This window comes from Nycticebus coucang, chromosome 18, assembly GCF_027406575.1.
Source record: "Nycticebus coucang isolate mNycCou1 chromosome 18, mNycCou1.pri, whole genome shotgun sequence".
Classification (NCBI taxonomy): domain Eukaryota; kingdom Metazoa; phylum Chordata; class Mammalia; order Primates; family Lorisidae; genus Nycticebus; species Nycticebus coucang.
The window spans coordinates 28,992,746-29,010,749 of NC_069797.1; the positions used below are offsets into that span (position 1 = coordinate 28,992,746).

Below are 18,004 nucleotides of genomic sequence, written 5' to 3' on the forward strand. Positions count from 1 at the left end.
CTGCTCACAGGCTCAGTTGGAGCCAGGAGACACGCCCCCACCTACCCATCTCAGTCCATACCCAGCTAGCCTCTGCTTTCCAGACCAGTTGGAGTCAGGGGACCACACCCCACCTGCCAGTCTCAGTCCACTGCCTGGCAAGCCTCTGTTGGCAGGCTCTGTTATAGTCAGAGCACTGCACTCCACCCGCAGGTCTCAGTCCTTAGTAAGCCTCTGTTCACCAGCCCCAATGGAGACAGGGGATCACGCCCTAGCCCTCAGGTCTTGGTTCATACCCAGCAAGCCAGTGCTCGAGGGTTCTGTTGGAATCAGGGGACCACGCCCTTGCTCTCAGGTCTCAGACCACGCCTAGCAAGCCTCTGCTCGGAGGCCCAGCAGGGGTTTGGGACCAGCCCTGTCTGCTGAAATCAGACCACAGGGGGCAACCACTCTCCCGCTGTGGATGCCATCAGAGCCAGGGGTTCTGCACCTCATGCCATCAGACACAGCCCAAACCAAGGGTCAACACCACTGGCTGGGCATAGTCACAGGGAATTGGTCCTCCTCCCACTGAGTGTTCCTTTCTTCCTATACCCTCTTTCTTCCCCGTTAGTCACAGATTCCATCCTGATGGTTGGCGGTCCACACTATGCCCAGATCTCTCAGGACAAGACCAAACAATCTGTGCTCTGCAGGGGGCAGGCAGAACTTCAGACCGCCACGCAAAGGGGAAGGGTAGACTGGGAGTTTGGACTTGTGGCAGAAAATATCTGTTCAATTTTATGCCTGGTGGGTGGTGTCCAGGTTCATAAGTGGGACCTCCCTGGAGAAAGAGACCTAGAGTTTAGCAGTTTTCTCCAGCAGGTAAAATGAGAAGTCTTTTGTTCCCTACTCTTAACAGATAGCCAGCGGCAGGCCTTCTGCTTGGGGGAGGGGTCTCCTGTCCTCTAGTCGATAGGCTTTGTACCTGTAATTTGTTTTCTTGAATGCTCTTCCTTGGAGTTACAGCTTGCCAAACTTCTTTCTTGGCTCAGCTCACCACCTTTGGCTTCAAGAGTCCGATTCTGGGGTGGCGCCTGTGGCTCAGTTGGTAAGGCGCCGGCCCCATATACCGAGGGTGGCGGGTTCAAACCCGGCCCCGGCTGAACTGCAACCAAAACATAGCCGGGCGTTGTGGCGGGCGCCTGTAGTCCCAGCTACTCGGGAGGCTGAGGCAAGAGAATCGCTTAAGCCCAGGAGTTGGAGGTTGCTGTGAGCTGTGTGAGGCCACGGCACTCTACCGAGGGCCATAAAGTGAGACTCTGTCTCTACAAAAAAAAAAAAAAAAAAAGAGTCCGATTCTGTCCAGTTTTTCTTCCTCTGTTCAGGAGCCTCTGCCAGGGGTTGCTACCAGTCAACCATCTTTCCAGAATTCTGCCCCAGACCGGTTTCAAACCCACAGCCTTGGTTTATGTGGCCAGCGCCCTACCCACTGAGCTATGGGCGCCACTTATATCCACTTATTTTTGAAAAGGAAATGTGTTCACATAGTTAGAGTTCAGGAGTTACTAGAGTATATAGTGTAGTCTGCACCCCCTGACCACCCTGTTCCTCATCCCCATGAGCTAGCACTGTTAAATGTGTCTTTCTTTGTCACCTTCAGTAGAGTGCCATGGCATCACAGGTGACAGCAACCTCAGACTCCTGGGCTCAAGTGATCCTCTGGCCTCAGCCTCCAAAGTAGCTGGAACTACAGGCACCCACCACAATGCCCAGCTGATTTTTAGAGACAAGATCTCACTCTCGCTCAGGCTGGTCTTGAACTCCTAAGCTCAAGCACTCCACCCTTTTCAGCCTCCCAGAGTGCTAGGATTACAGGCCTGAGCCACAGTACCTGGCCCTTAACCAATGTTCTGTAGATTAACATTTGTGTCGTATCTTGTGCTATGATGAGAACCTGTACTATGATGAGAACCTTTACATGTGTGTCTTTTTGCACATATCTATAGGATAAATGATTATGTGTCTAGGATAAATTCCTAGAAGAGGGATTGCTGGGCCACTGGGAATTTTATATGTATATAAAACATAGGATTTTGATATGCGTTGCTAAATTGCCCTCCTTAATCATGAGACCAATATATACTCCCACTAAAAACAGAATGACAGTGCTCATTATTTTACCCCTTTGCTAACTCAGTGTGCTATCAGTTTTATTTTAGTCAATCTGATAGGTAAAAACTGATATCTTAGTACAGTTTTAATTTGCCCTTTATTGATTATGTATGAACTTGAGCATTTTTCATATTTTAAGAGCTATTTGTATTTTTCATAAAAACTGTTCCTATCATTTGCTTATTTTCCTATTGATTTATTGTTTGTCATCGTATTGATCTGTAGGCACTCTTAGTAAAGTAAAGAAATCAGCTGTGGGCGGCGCCTGTGGCTCAGTGAGTAGGGCGCTGGCCCCATATACCGAGGGTGGTGGGTTCAAACCCAGCCCAGCCAAACTGCAACCAAAAAATAGCTGGGCGTTGTGGCGGGCGCCTGTAGTCCCAGCTGCTCGGGAGGCTGAGGCAAGAGAATCGCGTAAGCCCAAGAGTTGGAGGTTGCTGTGAGCTGTGTGAGGCCACGGCACTCTACTGAGGGCCATAAAGTGAAACTCTGTCTCTACAAAAAAAAAAAAAAAGAAAGAAATTAGCTGTTTGCCTGTATTATGAGTTACAAATATTTTTTCCATGCCAATGTTTGCCTTTTGATATTGCTTTTATTAGCTTTTGCCATGAAGATATTTTTTATTTTCCTGTAGTCAAATTTATTACCCTTTTTATGACTTCTAGGTTTATGTGATAGTTAGAGATTCCTCCAATATTGCTATAGACTGGCCCTATAGTTTCTTCCAGTGCCCTTATAGGTTTTGTTTTTTTTTTATGGTAAGATCCATTTGGAATTTATCCAATGAAAGGTTTATCATATATGGCACCAACTTTGCCAACTTTTTTTTCCCTTGGCTGCCTACTACTAATCCCAGTGCTTTTTTCAAATAATCCCCCTTTTCTCCAGTGATCTGAGATGCTACCTTTGTGGTTATTATTAGTCCTTGCCCATTCGATGGTAGAAAAAAAGTATCCCTTTGTGTTTCTTTTTCATGTATTTGGCTATTCATATATGAACTAACCATTTGTTTTCTGCGTATTAACTATGTGTGTCTCTTCATCTGCAAATTTCTATTTGTGCCACCTCCCCCCCCCCACATTTTTTTAGTCAGGATTATGCTTGCAAATATTTTCCTCAGTTTTTCATTTCACTATTATTTGTGGTTGAAGCTATGTCTGATGTTTCTATCTTCAAAGTGTTTTGAATATTTATTTCCTCACGATCTCCACAGCTTTCCTCCACGGTAGTTAAAAAGGAAGTTGAAGCAGCTAACTATCCCAATTTCACACAGTCTTTGGTAGTAGAGCCCCTATTATCTGAAGAATATATTTTAGAGATGTTAGTTTCTGTTTATACCTTTAACCAGTTCCTTGTTTTGCAGGGAGTTTCACACTCAAGGCCTAACACTGAGGACATTTCACTGTGTTATGCTAATCGCTCTGCAGCCCTCTTCCACCTGGGTCAGTATGAGGTGAGTGTCTGATGTCCGGTATGATTGGAAAGGATCTTGCAGGGCCGCTTTTGGAGGACTAGGCTTTTATTTCTTCTGCTTCCTTTGAACAATGAAAGCAGGCCATGCTACAGTAGATGAAATGGAAGGAAGCACATCAAAGTATGCCCAAACTTGTTCTTTCTTCTGATTCGTTTCACCTGTCACGAGTGACCATGCAGGGTATTGTTGATTGACAAGGAAGAGCTTTGGTATATTCCCAAGGGCAGGGACTATACCCAGGAGGTCAAGTGCTCAGGGTGGATAGCAGCTGTGCTAGGTGTTGCTGATCACACTTCAATTCATACTTTCTTATCTTTATCAATGTTTGGAATTTTTGTTTTTTATTTCAAAATATTAAGGTGTTACAAATGTTTTTGTCACATGGACAACTTGTATGATGGTTAAGCTGGGGCTTTTAGTGTGCCCATCGTTGCACCCAATAGATAAGTTTTACCCCTCACCTCCCTCCCTTGTTATGAGGATGAAATAAACTAATATGTCTAGACTGCTGAAAGGAGTACCTGGAACATAGTATGTGCTCAATAAATAGTAATCATTATTATCATCTTTGCCTACATTATGAATTGCAAGTGTTTTTTCCAGGATGTCACAGTGCTTGTAAGGATGAGCTATATTACTATAGGAATAATCTTCAAAATGTTCTACTTACTTAAAAAAAGAATACATTATGCTAGGTGAAGTATCTCAGGATGGAGAAACAAACACCACACGTACTCATTAATAATTGAGAGCTAGGGCGGCGCCTGTGGCTCAGTCGGTAAGGCGCCGGCCCCATATGCCGAGGGTGGCGGGTTCAAACCCGGCCCCGGCCAAACTGCAACCAAAAAATAGCCGGGCGTTGTGGCGGGCGCCTGTAGTCCCAGCTGCTCGGGAGGCTGAGGCAAGAGAATTGCTTAAGCCCAGGAGTTGAAGGTTGCTGTGAGCTGTGTGAGGCCACGGCACTCTACCGAGGGCCATAAAGTGAGACTCTGTCTCTACAAAAAAAAAAAAATAAATAAAAATAATTGAGAGCTAAATGATGGACACACATGGTTACATTACACAAGGGTTGTAAAGGATATTAGTACCAGGAAGGGGGAGGTCCCTTACTATAATTCTTCTATCTGTAAAATAAAACAAAAAATATTGGCTAGGCATGATGGCTCACCACTATATCCTAGCACCCTGGGGGCAGGAAGATCTTTTGAGATCAGGAGTTTGAGACCAGCCTGAGCTAAGAAAGACCCTGTCTCTACCAAAAACAGAAATACACAACTACAAGAGAGATTCTACCTAACAAATTCAAAAATTGTGACCTGGTTGTTTATACCCTCAATAACCTGAAATTAAAAAAAAAAAAAGTCCAGGCACAGAGGCTCACGCCTGTAATCCCAGCACTCTGGGATGCTGAGGTGGGTGGATTGCTTGAGCTCAGAAGTTCTGGACCAGCCTGAGCAAGAGCAAGACCCTATCTCTACTTAAAATAGAAAAACTAGCCAGGCATTGTGGTGAGCACCTCTAGTCCCAGCTACTCAGGAGGCTGAGACAAGAGGATTGTTCAAGCCCAAGAGTTCAAGGTTGCTGTGACCTATGACAATACAGCCAGGCGTGGTAGCATGTACCTGTAGTTCCAGCTACTCGGAAGGCTGAGGTTGGAGGATTGCTTGAGCCTAGGAGTTTGAGGTTACAGTGAGTTATGATCATGCCATTGCACTCTAGCTGAGTGAGACTCTTTCTCCAAGTAATAAAAAATAATAATAAAAAAATATATATAAGTATAATTAAATATAATGTCCTCAGCAAGTATCACTAATCATTCAAGACATCACACAATAGAATGTGATTTAAATGAGCAGATGGTTGTAGTTGTTTCTTTTGTTTTTTAAGACAGAGTCTCATTCAGTTGCCCTGTGTAGAGTGCTGTGGCATCATAGATCATGGCAACCTCAAACTCCTGGGCTCAAGCAATCCTCTTGCCTGAGCCTCCAGAGTAGCTGGGACTATGGGCACCCACCACAACACCCAACTAGGTTTCCTGTTTTTAGTAGAGATGAGGTCTCATGCCTGCTCAGGCTGGTCTTAAACTCCTGAGCTCAAGCAATCCACCCACCTCATCCTCCCAGAATGCTAGATTGCAGGGATGAGCCACTGCACCCAGCCAGTTGTTCATTTTTAATAATCCTTAACTTTCCTATAGATGTTTGGAAACATTTTCAGTAGACATTGAAGAGTGGGGACAAAAGATCATTTTGAGATTTCCTTTCTGTTTTCAGACATGTCTTAACGACATTATCAGAGCACAGCTGCATGGGTATCCAGAAAGATTACAACCCAAGATAATGTTGCGTAAAGCAGAATGTCTGGTGACCCTGGGGAGACTGCAGGAGGCAAGCCAGACCATCAGTGATCTTGAAAGTATTAATAACTTCACTGTCAAACCCACCCTAGCAGATTCCCCCTTTCAGATTCTACAGAAAAACCTGTGTTGTCTGAAAATGAAGATACAAGAAAAGACAAATCTCACAGAAATCTTCCCAGCAGCTCTACCCAAAGCCTTTGAGGACATGGACCTAAGGGAAGAGAATGAACAAATTTCCAGTGCATCGTCATCTGTCACCTTATGCACTGACCCTGTAAAAGGCCGCTATCTGATTGCCACAAGAGATATTCTCCCAGGAGAGCTCCTGGTGAAAGAGGATGCTTTTGTGAGTGTCCTTAATCCAGGAGAAATGCAACCACTGCATCACGGCTTAGACAGCAAGTGGAGAACCAGAATCACCAATGGGGACCTCTACTGTCACCAATGTTTAAGGCACACTTTGGCCACAGTTCCTTGTGATGGATGCAGCTATGCCAAGTATTGCAGCCATGAGTGTAGGCAGCAAGCCTGGGAGCTCTACCATAGTATAGAGTGCTCTCTAGGGGGGCTGCTTCTCACACTGGGTATCTTTTGCCACATTGCCCTGAGGTTGACTCTATTAGCTAGATTTGAGGATGTAGGCAAAATCCTAAGGAAGCTTTGTGATGAGACTAGTCTCAAGGACATCTATTCACCTGAAAGCAAGAATCTGGTCAAGACACTTAATTATGACTTGGGGGCAAATGAAGAAAATGGCAAAATAGTTCAGACCCCAATTCCTGGATGTGATAATATTAGTGGGAAGTATGAGAATAATTATAATGCTGTCTTCAACCTTTTGTCCCATACTGAAAACCACAGCCCAGAGCACAAATTTCTCTGTGCTCTAAGTGTTTCTGTACTGTGCAGACAGCTAGGAGCAGCCAGTTTACAGCCATTCACAACAGGTCTGAAATCCTCTAAGCTGAAAGCAGCAGCAAGTCCAGAGTTCTGTCCAGATTTGGATATTTGGGGAGTGGCCATGCTGCGACACATATTACAGCTGCAGTGCAATGCCCAGGCAATAACTACCATACAGCAGACAGGTAAGGAGAAACTTACTTTTCTGCTTTATGATATAGTTCTTGATACAGCTGATGTTTGGGGAGAAAGACTGCAGAAGAAAACAAGAGCATTCAAACCAGTGAACTAATGGGAAAACACGACTGTCTTGTATTATATCATTATGCCATTGAAAAACTGACCCAAGGCTCAGCATCTGTAGCTCAGCGGCTAGGGTGCCAGCCACATACACTGGAGCTTGTGCGTTCAAATCCAGACCATGCCTCCCAAACAACAATGACAACTACAACCCAAAAAAAAATAGCTGGGCGTTGTGGCTGGTGCCTGTAGTACCAGCTACTTGAGGCTGAGGCAAGAGAATGGCTTAAGCCCAATAGTTGGAGGTTGCTGTGAGCTGTGACGCCATGGCACCCTACCCAGGGCAACAGCTTGAGACTCTGTCTCAAAAAAAAAAACTATGTGACCCCAAATTATTTGATCTCACTCTGCCCGCCTCAGTTTTCTCATTTGTAAAATGGTAGTTTCATCTCACTTAACTTTATAGATTTATGCTTGTAAAAATTCTTTAAAAAGTTAAAATCTAGGGTGGTGCCTGTGGCTCAAACGAGTAGGGTGCCAGCCCCATATGCCGGAGGTGGCGGGTTCAAACCCAGCACTGGCCAAAAACAATAATTAAATCAGAATGCAGAAAGAACAGGGCCTGATATTGAGTGAAGTATCACACTCTTAACTCACTCAGTTCCTCTGTCTCTTCTCTTTCTCTTTGACAAATTTCTCCCATTCCTTCTTTTTTTTTTTTTTTTTTTTTTTTTTGAGACAGTCTCACTCTGTCACTCTGAGTAGAGTCATAGTTCACAGCAATGGCTCAAACTTCTGGGCTCAAGCAATTCTCATACCTCAGTCTCCCAAGAATCTGTGACTACAGGTACCAATCACAACGCCTGGCTAGTTTTTCTGTTTTTAATAGAGGCAGGTCTCACTCTTGCTCAGGCTGGTCTTGAACTCCTGGCCTAGGGTGATCCACCCGCCTTAACCTCCCAGAGTGCTAGGATTATAGGCGTGGCACCTGGCCAAATTTTTCCCATTCTTCTGTGCTAAATTTCCAAAAGAAGAATCCAGCACAGCTTTTTACACCATACTACATCATAAGCTGTTGGCCAGCCTCTATATGGCTTGTCCTTTGATTAGGTGGCCAGCCATCAAGAGGCCTCCTCCAGATACAGGCCAGCCAGCCTCACTCTGCTTTTCTGAACTGGCTTCTACTGGTAACATTATTTAACCTAGATAGGGAGGTTGGATGTGCCCAAAAACATTATGAGTGACATCTCCAGTATGTCTATACTGACAGTAGGCAAACTATTATTAAAAAAGAAATGGCGGGGCCACGCCTGTGGCTTAGTCGGTGAGGTGCCGGCCCCATATACCGAGGGTGACGGGTTCAAACCCGGCCTCGGCCAAACTGCAACCAAAAAATAGCCAGGCGTTGTGGCTGGGTTATAGTCCCAGCTACTCGGGAGGCTGAGGCAAGAGAATCGCTTAAGCCCAGGAGTTGGAGGTTGCTGTGAGCTGTGTGAGGTCACGGCACTCTACCCGAGGGCCATAAAGTGAGACTCTGTCTCTACAAAAAAAAAAAAAAGAAAAGAAATGGCATTTGCAGTATTTTTACCATATGATCTCCATTTTAGCAGAAAATGTCTTTTGATTTAATCCATCCATTATACTTTTCTTTCTTCTTTTCTTTTCCTTTTTCTTTTTCTTTTCTTTTTTTTCTATTTTTTGAGACAGAGTCTCAGTCTGTTGCCTGAGCTAGAATGCCATGACATCAGATTAGCTCACAGCAACCTCAAATTCCTGGGTTCAAGTGATCTTCTTGCATCAGCCTCCCAAGTAGCTGGAGCTACAGGCACCCACCATGACGCCCAGCTGATTTTTTTCTATTTTTATTAGAGACAAAATCTTGCCCTTGCTAAGGCTGGTCTCGAACTCCTGAATTCAATAAGCAATCTGCCCAATCCACCTGCCTCAGCCTCCCAGACTGCTAGAATTACAGGCATGAGCTACTGCACCAGGCCCATTCATTATACTTTTCTTAGTTTTTCTAGTAAGCTCTATTTTGAGAGAAGAAACTGAGTGTTGGATAAACCTAGAATTTGGAGACAGGTTAATATTAAATGTGGCTTAACTAAACTGTATACACTTAGTGCTTTTGACTTTCTCACATTAAGTAATCTAGAATTTGTCAGCCTATTTTTATATATTTTTATGTTTAATTTTAATTCAGCTGCCAAGTTGTATGGCATAATACAGGTGTATCATGAGAGGTGTTTTGGGGCAAGACTCTCTTCCCCACCCAAGCATATGGAACATCTAAAATTAGCACTGGCCTGGTTTCATAATATTACTAAATCACATTTCAGGTTAGTCCCTCCTTGCTTCTCTGCTTTCCTCTGCTTCTTTGGGCCATTGCTGCCTTTTAAAATATATCTGTTGAGGGTGGCGCCTGTGGCTCAGTGAGTAGGGCGCCGGCCCCATATGCCGAGGGTGGCGGGTTCAAACCCAGCCCCTGCCAAACTGCAACCAAAAAATAGCCGGGCGTTGTGGCGGGCACCTGTAGTCCCAGCTGCTCAGGAGGCTGAGGCAAGAGAATCGCTTAAGCCCAGGAGTTGGAGGTTGCTGTGAGCCGTGTGACGCCACGGCACTCTACCCGAGGGCGGTATGGTGAGACTCTGTCTCTACAAAAAAAAAAAAATATATATATATATATATATATATATATGTATGTATCTGTTGAATATTTTCCAGAATTATGTTTCCTTTGGGTACATTCACCTGTGTTTAAAAAAAAAAAAATCCAGGGCGGTGCCTGTGGCTCAAGGAGTAGGGCGCCGGTCCCATATGCTGGAGGTGGCGGGTTCAAACCCAGACCCGGCCAAAAACCACAAAAAAAAATAATAATAATAATCCAGCTGGGTGTGGTAGCTCACACCTGTAATCTGAGCACTCTGGGAGGCCAAGCTCAGAAGTTCGAGGCCAGCCTGAACAAACCCATCTCTACTAAAATAGAAAAACTAGCCAGGGTGTTGTGGTGGGCACCTGTAGTCCAGCCACTTAGGAGGCTGAGGCAGGAGGATGGCTTGAGCCCAGGAGTTTGAGATGCAATGAGCTAGGATGCCACAGCACTCTACCCAGGATGACTAAGTGAGACACTCTCAAAAAAATAAAAATTTGGACGGCGCCTGTGGCTCAGTGAGTAGGGCACCGGCCCCATATGCCGAGGGTGGCGGGTTCAAACCCAGCCCTGGCCAAACTGCAACAAAAAAAAAATATCCGGGTGCTGTGGCAGGCACCTGTAGTCCCAGCTGCTCCGGAGGCTGAGGCAAGAGAATCGCTTAAGCCCAGGAGCTGGAGGTTGCTGTGAGCTGTATGATGCCACAGCACTCTACCGAGGGCCATAAAGTGAGACTCTGTCTCTACAAAAAAAAAAAATAAATAAAAAATAAAAATAAAAATTTAAAATAAAAAAATTTTTATTTATTTATTTATTGTAAGACAGAGTCTCACTATGTCACCCTCAGTAGAGTGTTGTGGTGTCACAGCTCACAGCAACCTCTGACTCTTAGGCTTAAGTGATTCTCTTGCCTCAGCCTTCCAAGTAGCTGGGACTACAGGCACAAGCCACAACGCCCGGCTACTTTTTGTTGCAGTTGTCATTGTTGTTTAGCTGGCCGGGATCAGGTTCGAACCTACCACCCTGAATGTATGTGGCTAGTGCTATAACCACTGTGCTACAGGCACTAAGCCAGAATTTTTTATTTTTGATGTCATGAGAATTACTCTTTTGATTTTTTTGTTTGTTTGTTTGTAGAGACAGAGTCTCACTTTACCGCCCTCGGTAGAGTGCTGTGGTGTCACACGGCTCACAGCAACCTCCAGCTTTTGGGCTTATGTGATTCTTTTGCCTCAGCCTCGCAAGCAGCTGGGACTACAGGCACCCGCCACAACGCCCGGCTATTTTTTTGTTGTTGCAGTTTGGCCGGGGCTGAGTTTGAACCCACCACCCTCGGCATATGGGGCCGGCGCCCTACTCACTGAGCCACAGGCGCCGCCCTATTCTTTTGATTTTTTTTCAACCACTTACACATATAAAAACCATTCTTAGACCATAAGCTATATAAAAACAAGCGGCAGGCAGGATTTAGCTTACAGGCTACAGTGTTACAGCCCCCAGACATAGAAATCTTGCAAATCTAATTAATAAATCTATTTAGGAAAATAAGCCCCACAAAATTACAAATAATGAAGGGGATAAAGCCAGTAATGTAAATTTATTTTTAAATTTTAAAAAATTAATGCAATTTTAGACTATTAAAATTGCATATATTAGACAGGTTCTTAGATATACAAATTGCCTAAATTGTCCTAATTGGAAAAAGACACTTCAAAAAAAACAGTAATTGCAGAAGAATTAAGCTATCATAAAGCTGGACCCATTCTTTTCCAGATGAGTTCTTTAAAAATCTTAGACATATTTAACTACAATTTTAAAAGAAAGAACAGAAAAAATTTTCTCTTGAGAACAGATTACAACTGTTTTAGAGCATCTGATAACCTCAAAATCTTCCTTAATAATTTTACAAAGCCAAAAAAAAAAAGATAGTCCAATTCTCACTTGTAGAAACCCTGAATATATCACTGCCATGTTACATCTAGCAGTTTATGAAAGAAATAATAATATGTGACTAAGTAAGTCTTTTTGCTGAAAATTCAAAGGTATTTTAATTTGGGTGGATATAAAAGGCTTGGATAACCATAGAGACCTCCCATATTCTTAGTGGAAAGACTAAACACTGTAAAAATGGCAGTTTTCCTACCTTAACCTAATTACTTTAATCCTATTTCAAACAAAATCACAATTGGGTTTTTCTTGAAACTTGACAGTGTTTTAAAGTTCATCTTAAATAAGTGAGTGATAATAGCCATTTTTAAAAGAAAACTGAAGGGTCATGGTACTATCAGATTTCATACCAGCGTTAAGCTACAATAATTAAAAATGATATGGAATTGATGATAGTCCCCCAAAAAGTATTGGATTCTTTCTTCAAATCCTTAAAAGCGGCTGGGTACAGTGGCTTATGCCTGGAATCGTAGCACTCTGGGAGGCCGAGGTGGGTGGTTCACTCAGGAGTTCAAGACTAGTCTGAGGAAGAGCTAGAGTTGTGGCAGGCACCTGTAGTCCCAGCTATGGGAGGCTAAAGCAAAAGGATTACTTGAGGTTGCTGTGAGCTATGATGCCACAGCACTCAACTCCAGGGTAACTGAGGGAGACTCTGTCCCCCCCCGAAATATCATTAAAAATGAAATATTTAAAAATTAAATCATAAAATATTGAGAAAAGGATAAGTAAACATTTATAATATAGTCTTAGAGTGGAGAGACTTTTTAAACTACTGTATAATACCAAATTTAAGCACTTAAAAGATAGCTAAGTACCAAATATCAAAAGCACAAAATGGGTAAAGAAGATAGAGAATGCAGGTGAAAGAAGTCCTTGAAAGCATGAGAACATTGGACAGGGAGGCAGAAGTCCAGATTCCCTGATCTTGTATCTCAGTATTCTCATCCATACTGAGGGACGGGGGGAGCCTGAAAGCATTTGTTTGCAAATATGACCATAATAGTTTCTCATATCCCTATATGTTTGCCTCTTTGCAACTTAACATTTTGCAAATGTTTCTACCATCAAGAAGTGGAGGGCGGTGCCTGTGGCTCAGTCGGTAAGGCGCCGGCCCCATGTACCGAGGGTGGCGGGTTCAAACCTGGCCCCGGCCAAACTGCAACCAAAAAATAGCTGGGCGTTGTGGTGGGTGCCTGTAGTCCCAGCTACTCGGGAGGCTGAGGCAAGAGAATCGCTTGGGCCTAGGAGTTGGAGGTTGCTGTGAGCTGTGCGAGGCCACGGCACTCTACCAAGGGCCATAAAGTGAGACTCTGTCTCTATGGAAAAAAAAAAAAAAAAAAGAAGTGGAATCTGGCTCAGTGCCAGCCACATACACCAAGGGTGTTGGGTTCGAACCCAGCCCAGGCCATGTAAACAACTGCAGCAGAAAAATAGCCAGGCATTGTGGCGGGCGCCTGTAGTCCCAGCTACTCAGGAGGCTGAGGCAAGAGAATCGTCCTAAGCCCAAGAATTTGAGGTTGCTGTGAGCTGTGATGCTATGGCACTCTACCAAGGGTGACAAAGTGAGACTCTGTCTTACAATAAATAAATAAAGTGGGTGAATTTTATGGTAGATAAAAGTACACATCAGCAAGCACTTTATCAAAACAGTAAAAAAAAAAAAAGGCTTGGTGCTTGTAGCTCAAGCGGTTAGGGCACCAGCTACATACACCAGAGCTGGCGGGTTCGAATCAGCCTGAGCTGCCAAATAGCTGGGCGTTGTGGTGGGCGCTGTAATCCCAGCTACTTGGGAGGCTGAGGTAAGAGAATCACTTAGGCCCAAGAGTTGGAGGTTGCTGTGAGCTATAACACTATGGCACTCTACCCAGGGCAATAGCTTGAGACTCTGTCTCAAGAAAAAAAAAAAGTAATAAAAATGGTCGACTTCTAACCTCTCTCTAGTAATTTAAATCAAGATGCCATTTTTTTTGCCTCTCACATTGGCAGAGTTCTTTAGTTGGTTTGCTTTTTTAATTATGTGCGTTTTAGGTTAGGGAGTAAAAGACAAAATGTTCTATTTGCTAGATAAATACAGCTATCATTTTTTCTGTAATATTCAGTTTCTTTTTTTTTTTTGTAGAGACTGAGTCTCACCTTATCGCCCTCGGTAGAGTGCCATGGCGTCACACAGCTCACAGCAACCTCCAAATCCTTGGGCTTAGGTGATTCTCTTGACTCAGCCTCCCAAGTAGCTGGGACTACAGGCGCCCGCCACAACACCTGGCTATTTTTTTGTTGTTGTTGTTGCAGTTCGGCCGGGGCCGGGTTTGAACCGGCCACCCTTGGCATATGGGGCCGGCGCCCTACCCGCTGAGCCACAGGTGCCGCCCTGTAATATTCAGTTTCTTAATTTTTTCTGACTATCATATATTCCTTTTGTAGTTTTAATTTGTTTTTAATAATAAAAATAATTCAAATGGTAACATTTCTATATGAACTTTTTTTTTTTTTTTTATTGTTGGGGATTCATTGAGGGTACAATAAGCCAGGTTACACTGATTGCAATTGTTAGGTAAAGTCCCTCTTGCAATCATGTCTTGCCCCCATAAAGTGTGACACACACCAAGGCCCCACCCCCCTCCCTCCGTCCCTCTTTCTGCTCCCCCCCCATAACCTTAATTGTCATTAATTGTCCTCATATCAAAATTGAGTACATAGGATTCATGCTTCTCCATTCTTGTGACGCTTTACTAAGAATAATGTCTTCCGGGCGGCGCCTGTGGCTCAGTCGGTAAGGCGCCGGCCCCATATACCGAGGGTGGCGGGTTCATACCCTGCCCCGGCCAAACTGCAACCAAAAAATAGCCGGGCGTTGTGGCGGGCGCCTGTAGTCCCAGCTTCTCGGGAGGCTGAGGCAAGAGAATCGCTTAAGCCCAGGAGTTGGAGGTTGCTGTGAGCTGTGTGATGCCATGGCACTCTACCGAGGGCCATAAAGTGAGACTCTGTCTCTACAAAAAAATAAAAATAAAAAAAAAAAAATAAACAACATTTGCAAAAAAAAAAAAAAAGAATAATGTCTTCCACGTCCATCCAGGTTAATACGAAGGATGTAAAGTCTCCATTTTTTTAATAGCTGAACAGTATTCCATGGTATACATATACCACAGCTTGTTAATCCATTCCTGGGTTGGTGGGCATTTAGGCTGTTTCCACATTTTGGCGATTGTAAATTGAGCTGCAATAAACAGTCTAGTACAAGTGTCCTTATGATAAAAGGATTTTTTTCCTTCTGGGTAGATGGCCAGTAATGGGATTGCAGGATCAAATGGGAGGTCTAGCTTGAGTGCTTTGAGGCTTCTCCATACTTCCTTCCAGAAAGGTTGTACTAGTTTGCAGTCCCACCAGCAGTGTAAAAGTGTCTATATGAACATTTTTAAGGCACTTGATACATATTATAAAATTGCCCTCCGAGAAGGTTGTAACAGTTACCCGCCCACCAGCAATGTTCGCTTTCATTTTTTAATTCAATCTAATTTTGGTTTAGTCTGCTCATATTTCTAATCTTGTTATATCCCTTTTTATTATTTCTTTGGGGTTCCAACACTTCTCAATTTAGTGTTCTCATTGAATTTCATTAGCAGCTGTTTCATTAGTACCATAGAAGAAGTATTAAAGTGTTAACTAGGATAAACTTTGACAAAAACCTATAAAAATTTGTGTTATAATCTTTGCATAAATCCTGTTTAATCAAAAGTTCCTCAGAAACCTCTCACTGACTTATCTCAAGGGACAGAATTGGCCACAGATGATATTCTAGACATTGATATGTGTGGTTCCATTTTAGTGGCAATGGCACATTCATATCTATCTGGATTCATGTCATCTCAAGGCTTAATAAGATTCTGTGTTGCTTCACATCAATGTACTGCCCTTTGCTTTTACTCTTCAGCAACCAAGGAATCTAACTTTAGTTTGTGTCCTTGATTAGTTCACACACATACAAATGTCTCGTTTTGCAGAATATATACCAAAGTAAGTATGTTCTGGAAGTATTATGAATTAATTCTTTTTTTCTTTACTTGAATCTCATTTTAAATGCAGTAGGGATATTCCTGAGGTACGCTTTTGGTAAAGAATCACTCCCTCTTTTTTTTTAAATACAAAATGTCAACATATTAAATTTGGTTGATACGATACATACATATTCTCACTTTCTTTTTTTTTTTTTTTTTTGGCTGGGGCTGGGTTTGAACCCACCACCTCCGGCATATGGGACCAGCACCCTACTCCTTGAGCCACAGGCGCTGCCCTCTCACTTTCTATTATCTCTACTAATAGATGAGCAAAATATCGAGTGATTTTTTTTTTTTTTTTTTAAATCAATACTTAGGGCAGCGCCTGTGGCTCAAAGGAGCTGGCCCCATGTACCGGCCATGTTCAAACCTGGCCCTGGCCAAAAACTGCAAAAAAAAAAAAAAAAAAGAAATCAATACTTAATTTTAAAATTTATTAATTTTATTAATATTTAAATTTATTAATTTTAAAATTAAAAAATAAATAAAGTGGCTTAATAAAATTAAGTATTGATTTTTTTTTTTTTTTAGGACACAGTCTGACTATGTCGGCTTTGGTAGAGTGCTGTGGCATCACAGCTCACAGCAACCTCAAACTCTTGGGCTTAAGTGATTCTCTTGCCTCAGCCTCCTAAGTAGCTGGGATTACAGGCACCCACCACAACACCCGGCTATTTTTTGTTGCAGTTGTCGTTGTTTAGCTGGCCCGGGCTGGGTTCCAACCTGCCAGCCTCCGTGTATTGTGGCCGGCGACTATCCACTGAGCTACAGGTGCCAACGATACTTAATTTTTTTAGAAATAATTAGGGAGATATTCAACTCTGGCATAAACACACTACTTAGTTCCTGAGCCTGCTTTAGTTAGAGGACAATCTATAAATAATTCACAAAGCTGACATTACTCACTGTATTGTGATAATTTTTTCTGGGAAAATTTTAGCAACTGTTCTAATATAGATTGCCAGTTATCAGTAGTTGGGAATGCAAGTCTACTTTTAATTATGCAGAGGCTGATTATTCAGACTAGGAATTGTTCATGCCCTGTACTGCTCCTTCCTGCTGCCTGCCTTTTAGCATTTTCACTGCTCATTAGCACATATACCGGAAGGTAGGCATTGGGCAAAGGGGAAAGGAGAGGAAACAAAAATCAGTTAAGCATCAGGAGAAGCTCCGAGAAAGGTTTTAATACAATTTCTAGAATTAGTGATGAAAATTGAGTCATTTGGATTCCTGTGAATTGTATTTATTTGTTCTCTTCTCGTCCTCCATGGCAACAGATAACAGAATTGTCTGCAGAGAGACAACATTATCTCTATATTTAATGTTTTCCTTTCTAGAACATTTTCACATGATGGGTCATGATATTTTCTTTTTGTATGTTTGTTTGTTTGTTTTTGTTTGTTTTGTTTTTTTGTAGAGACAGAGTCTCACTTTATGGCCCTAGGTAGAGTGCCGTGGCATCACACAGCTCACAGCAACCTCCAACTCCTGGGCTTAAGCGATTCTCTTGCCTCAGCCTCCCAAGTAGCTGGGACTACAGGCGCCCACCACAACGCCCAGCTATTTTTTTTTGGTTGCAGTTCAGCCGGGGCCGGGTTTGAACCCGCCACCCTCGGTATATGGGGCCGGCGCTTTACCGACTGAGCCACAGGTGCCGCCCGATATTTTCTTTTTTCATTACATTTGTACCTAAACTACTTACTTCCTTGGTGAATGGTTTATTGAGATTCCTGGTATATATATTGTGATTATCTGATAGTTTTCCAATTACCCAGAAAACTGAATGTGTCATTTTAAATACCAATATCTTTCATCTTTCACCCTATTTTGTTGGAAACATGATTTTCCTCATGCTTAAACTGAGGCTACTGAATATAATTTAAGCCTTTCTGGATGGCCAAGGCTATCTATACTATGTACACACTCCTGGGATGTATTTGGCTATTAAACCCATGCTGGCTGGGCATGGCGGCTCATGCCTATAACCCCAGTGCTTTGGGAGAACGAGGCATGAGGATTGCTTAAGCCCACCCTCAGCAACACAGCAAGACTTCATCTCTACAAAAAAGTATTTTAGATAGCCAGGTTGGGTCGTTGCCTGTAACTTAGCGGCTAGGGTGCCAGCCACATGTACCAGGACTGGCAGGTTAGAACCTGACTCAGGCCTGCCAAACAACAATGACAACTACAACAACAACAACAAATAGCCAGGCGTTGTGGCGGACACCTATAGTCCCAGCTGCTTAGGA

At 43.2% G+C, this 18,004-nt stretch overlaps 1 protein-coding gene across 6 annotated transcripts in view; it reads left to right on the top strand.

Annotated features, from left to right (window-relative positions):
• Positions 1–18,004, top strand: part of SMYD4 (SET and MYND domain containing 4) — a 63,713-nt gene that overhangs the window by 34,982 nt on the left and 10,727 nt on the right. For all 6 annotated transcript variants that reach the window (XM_053568654.1, XM_053568650.1, XM_053568649.1 and 3 more), the window contains 2 exons: positions 3,497–3,586; positions 5,881–7,051. In XM_053568654.1, the coding sequence (XP_053424629.1) occupies positions 3,497–3,586; positions 5,881–7,051 (1,261 nt within the window). The remainder of the gene's footprint in view (positions 1–3,496; positions 3,587–5,880; positions 7,052–18,004) is intronic.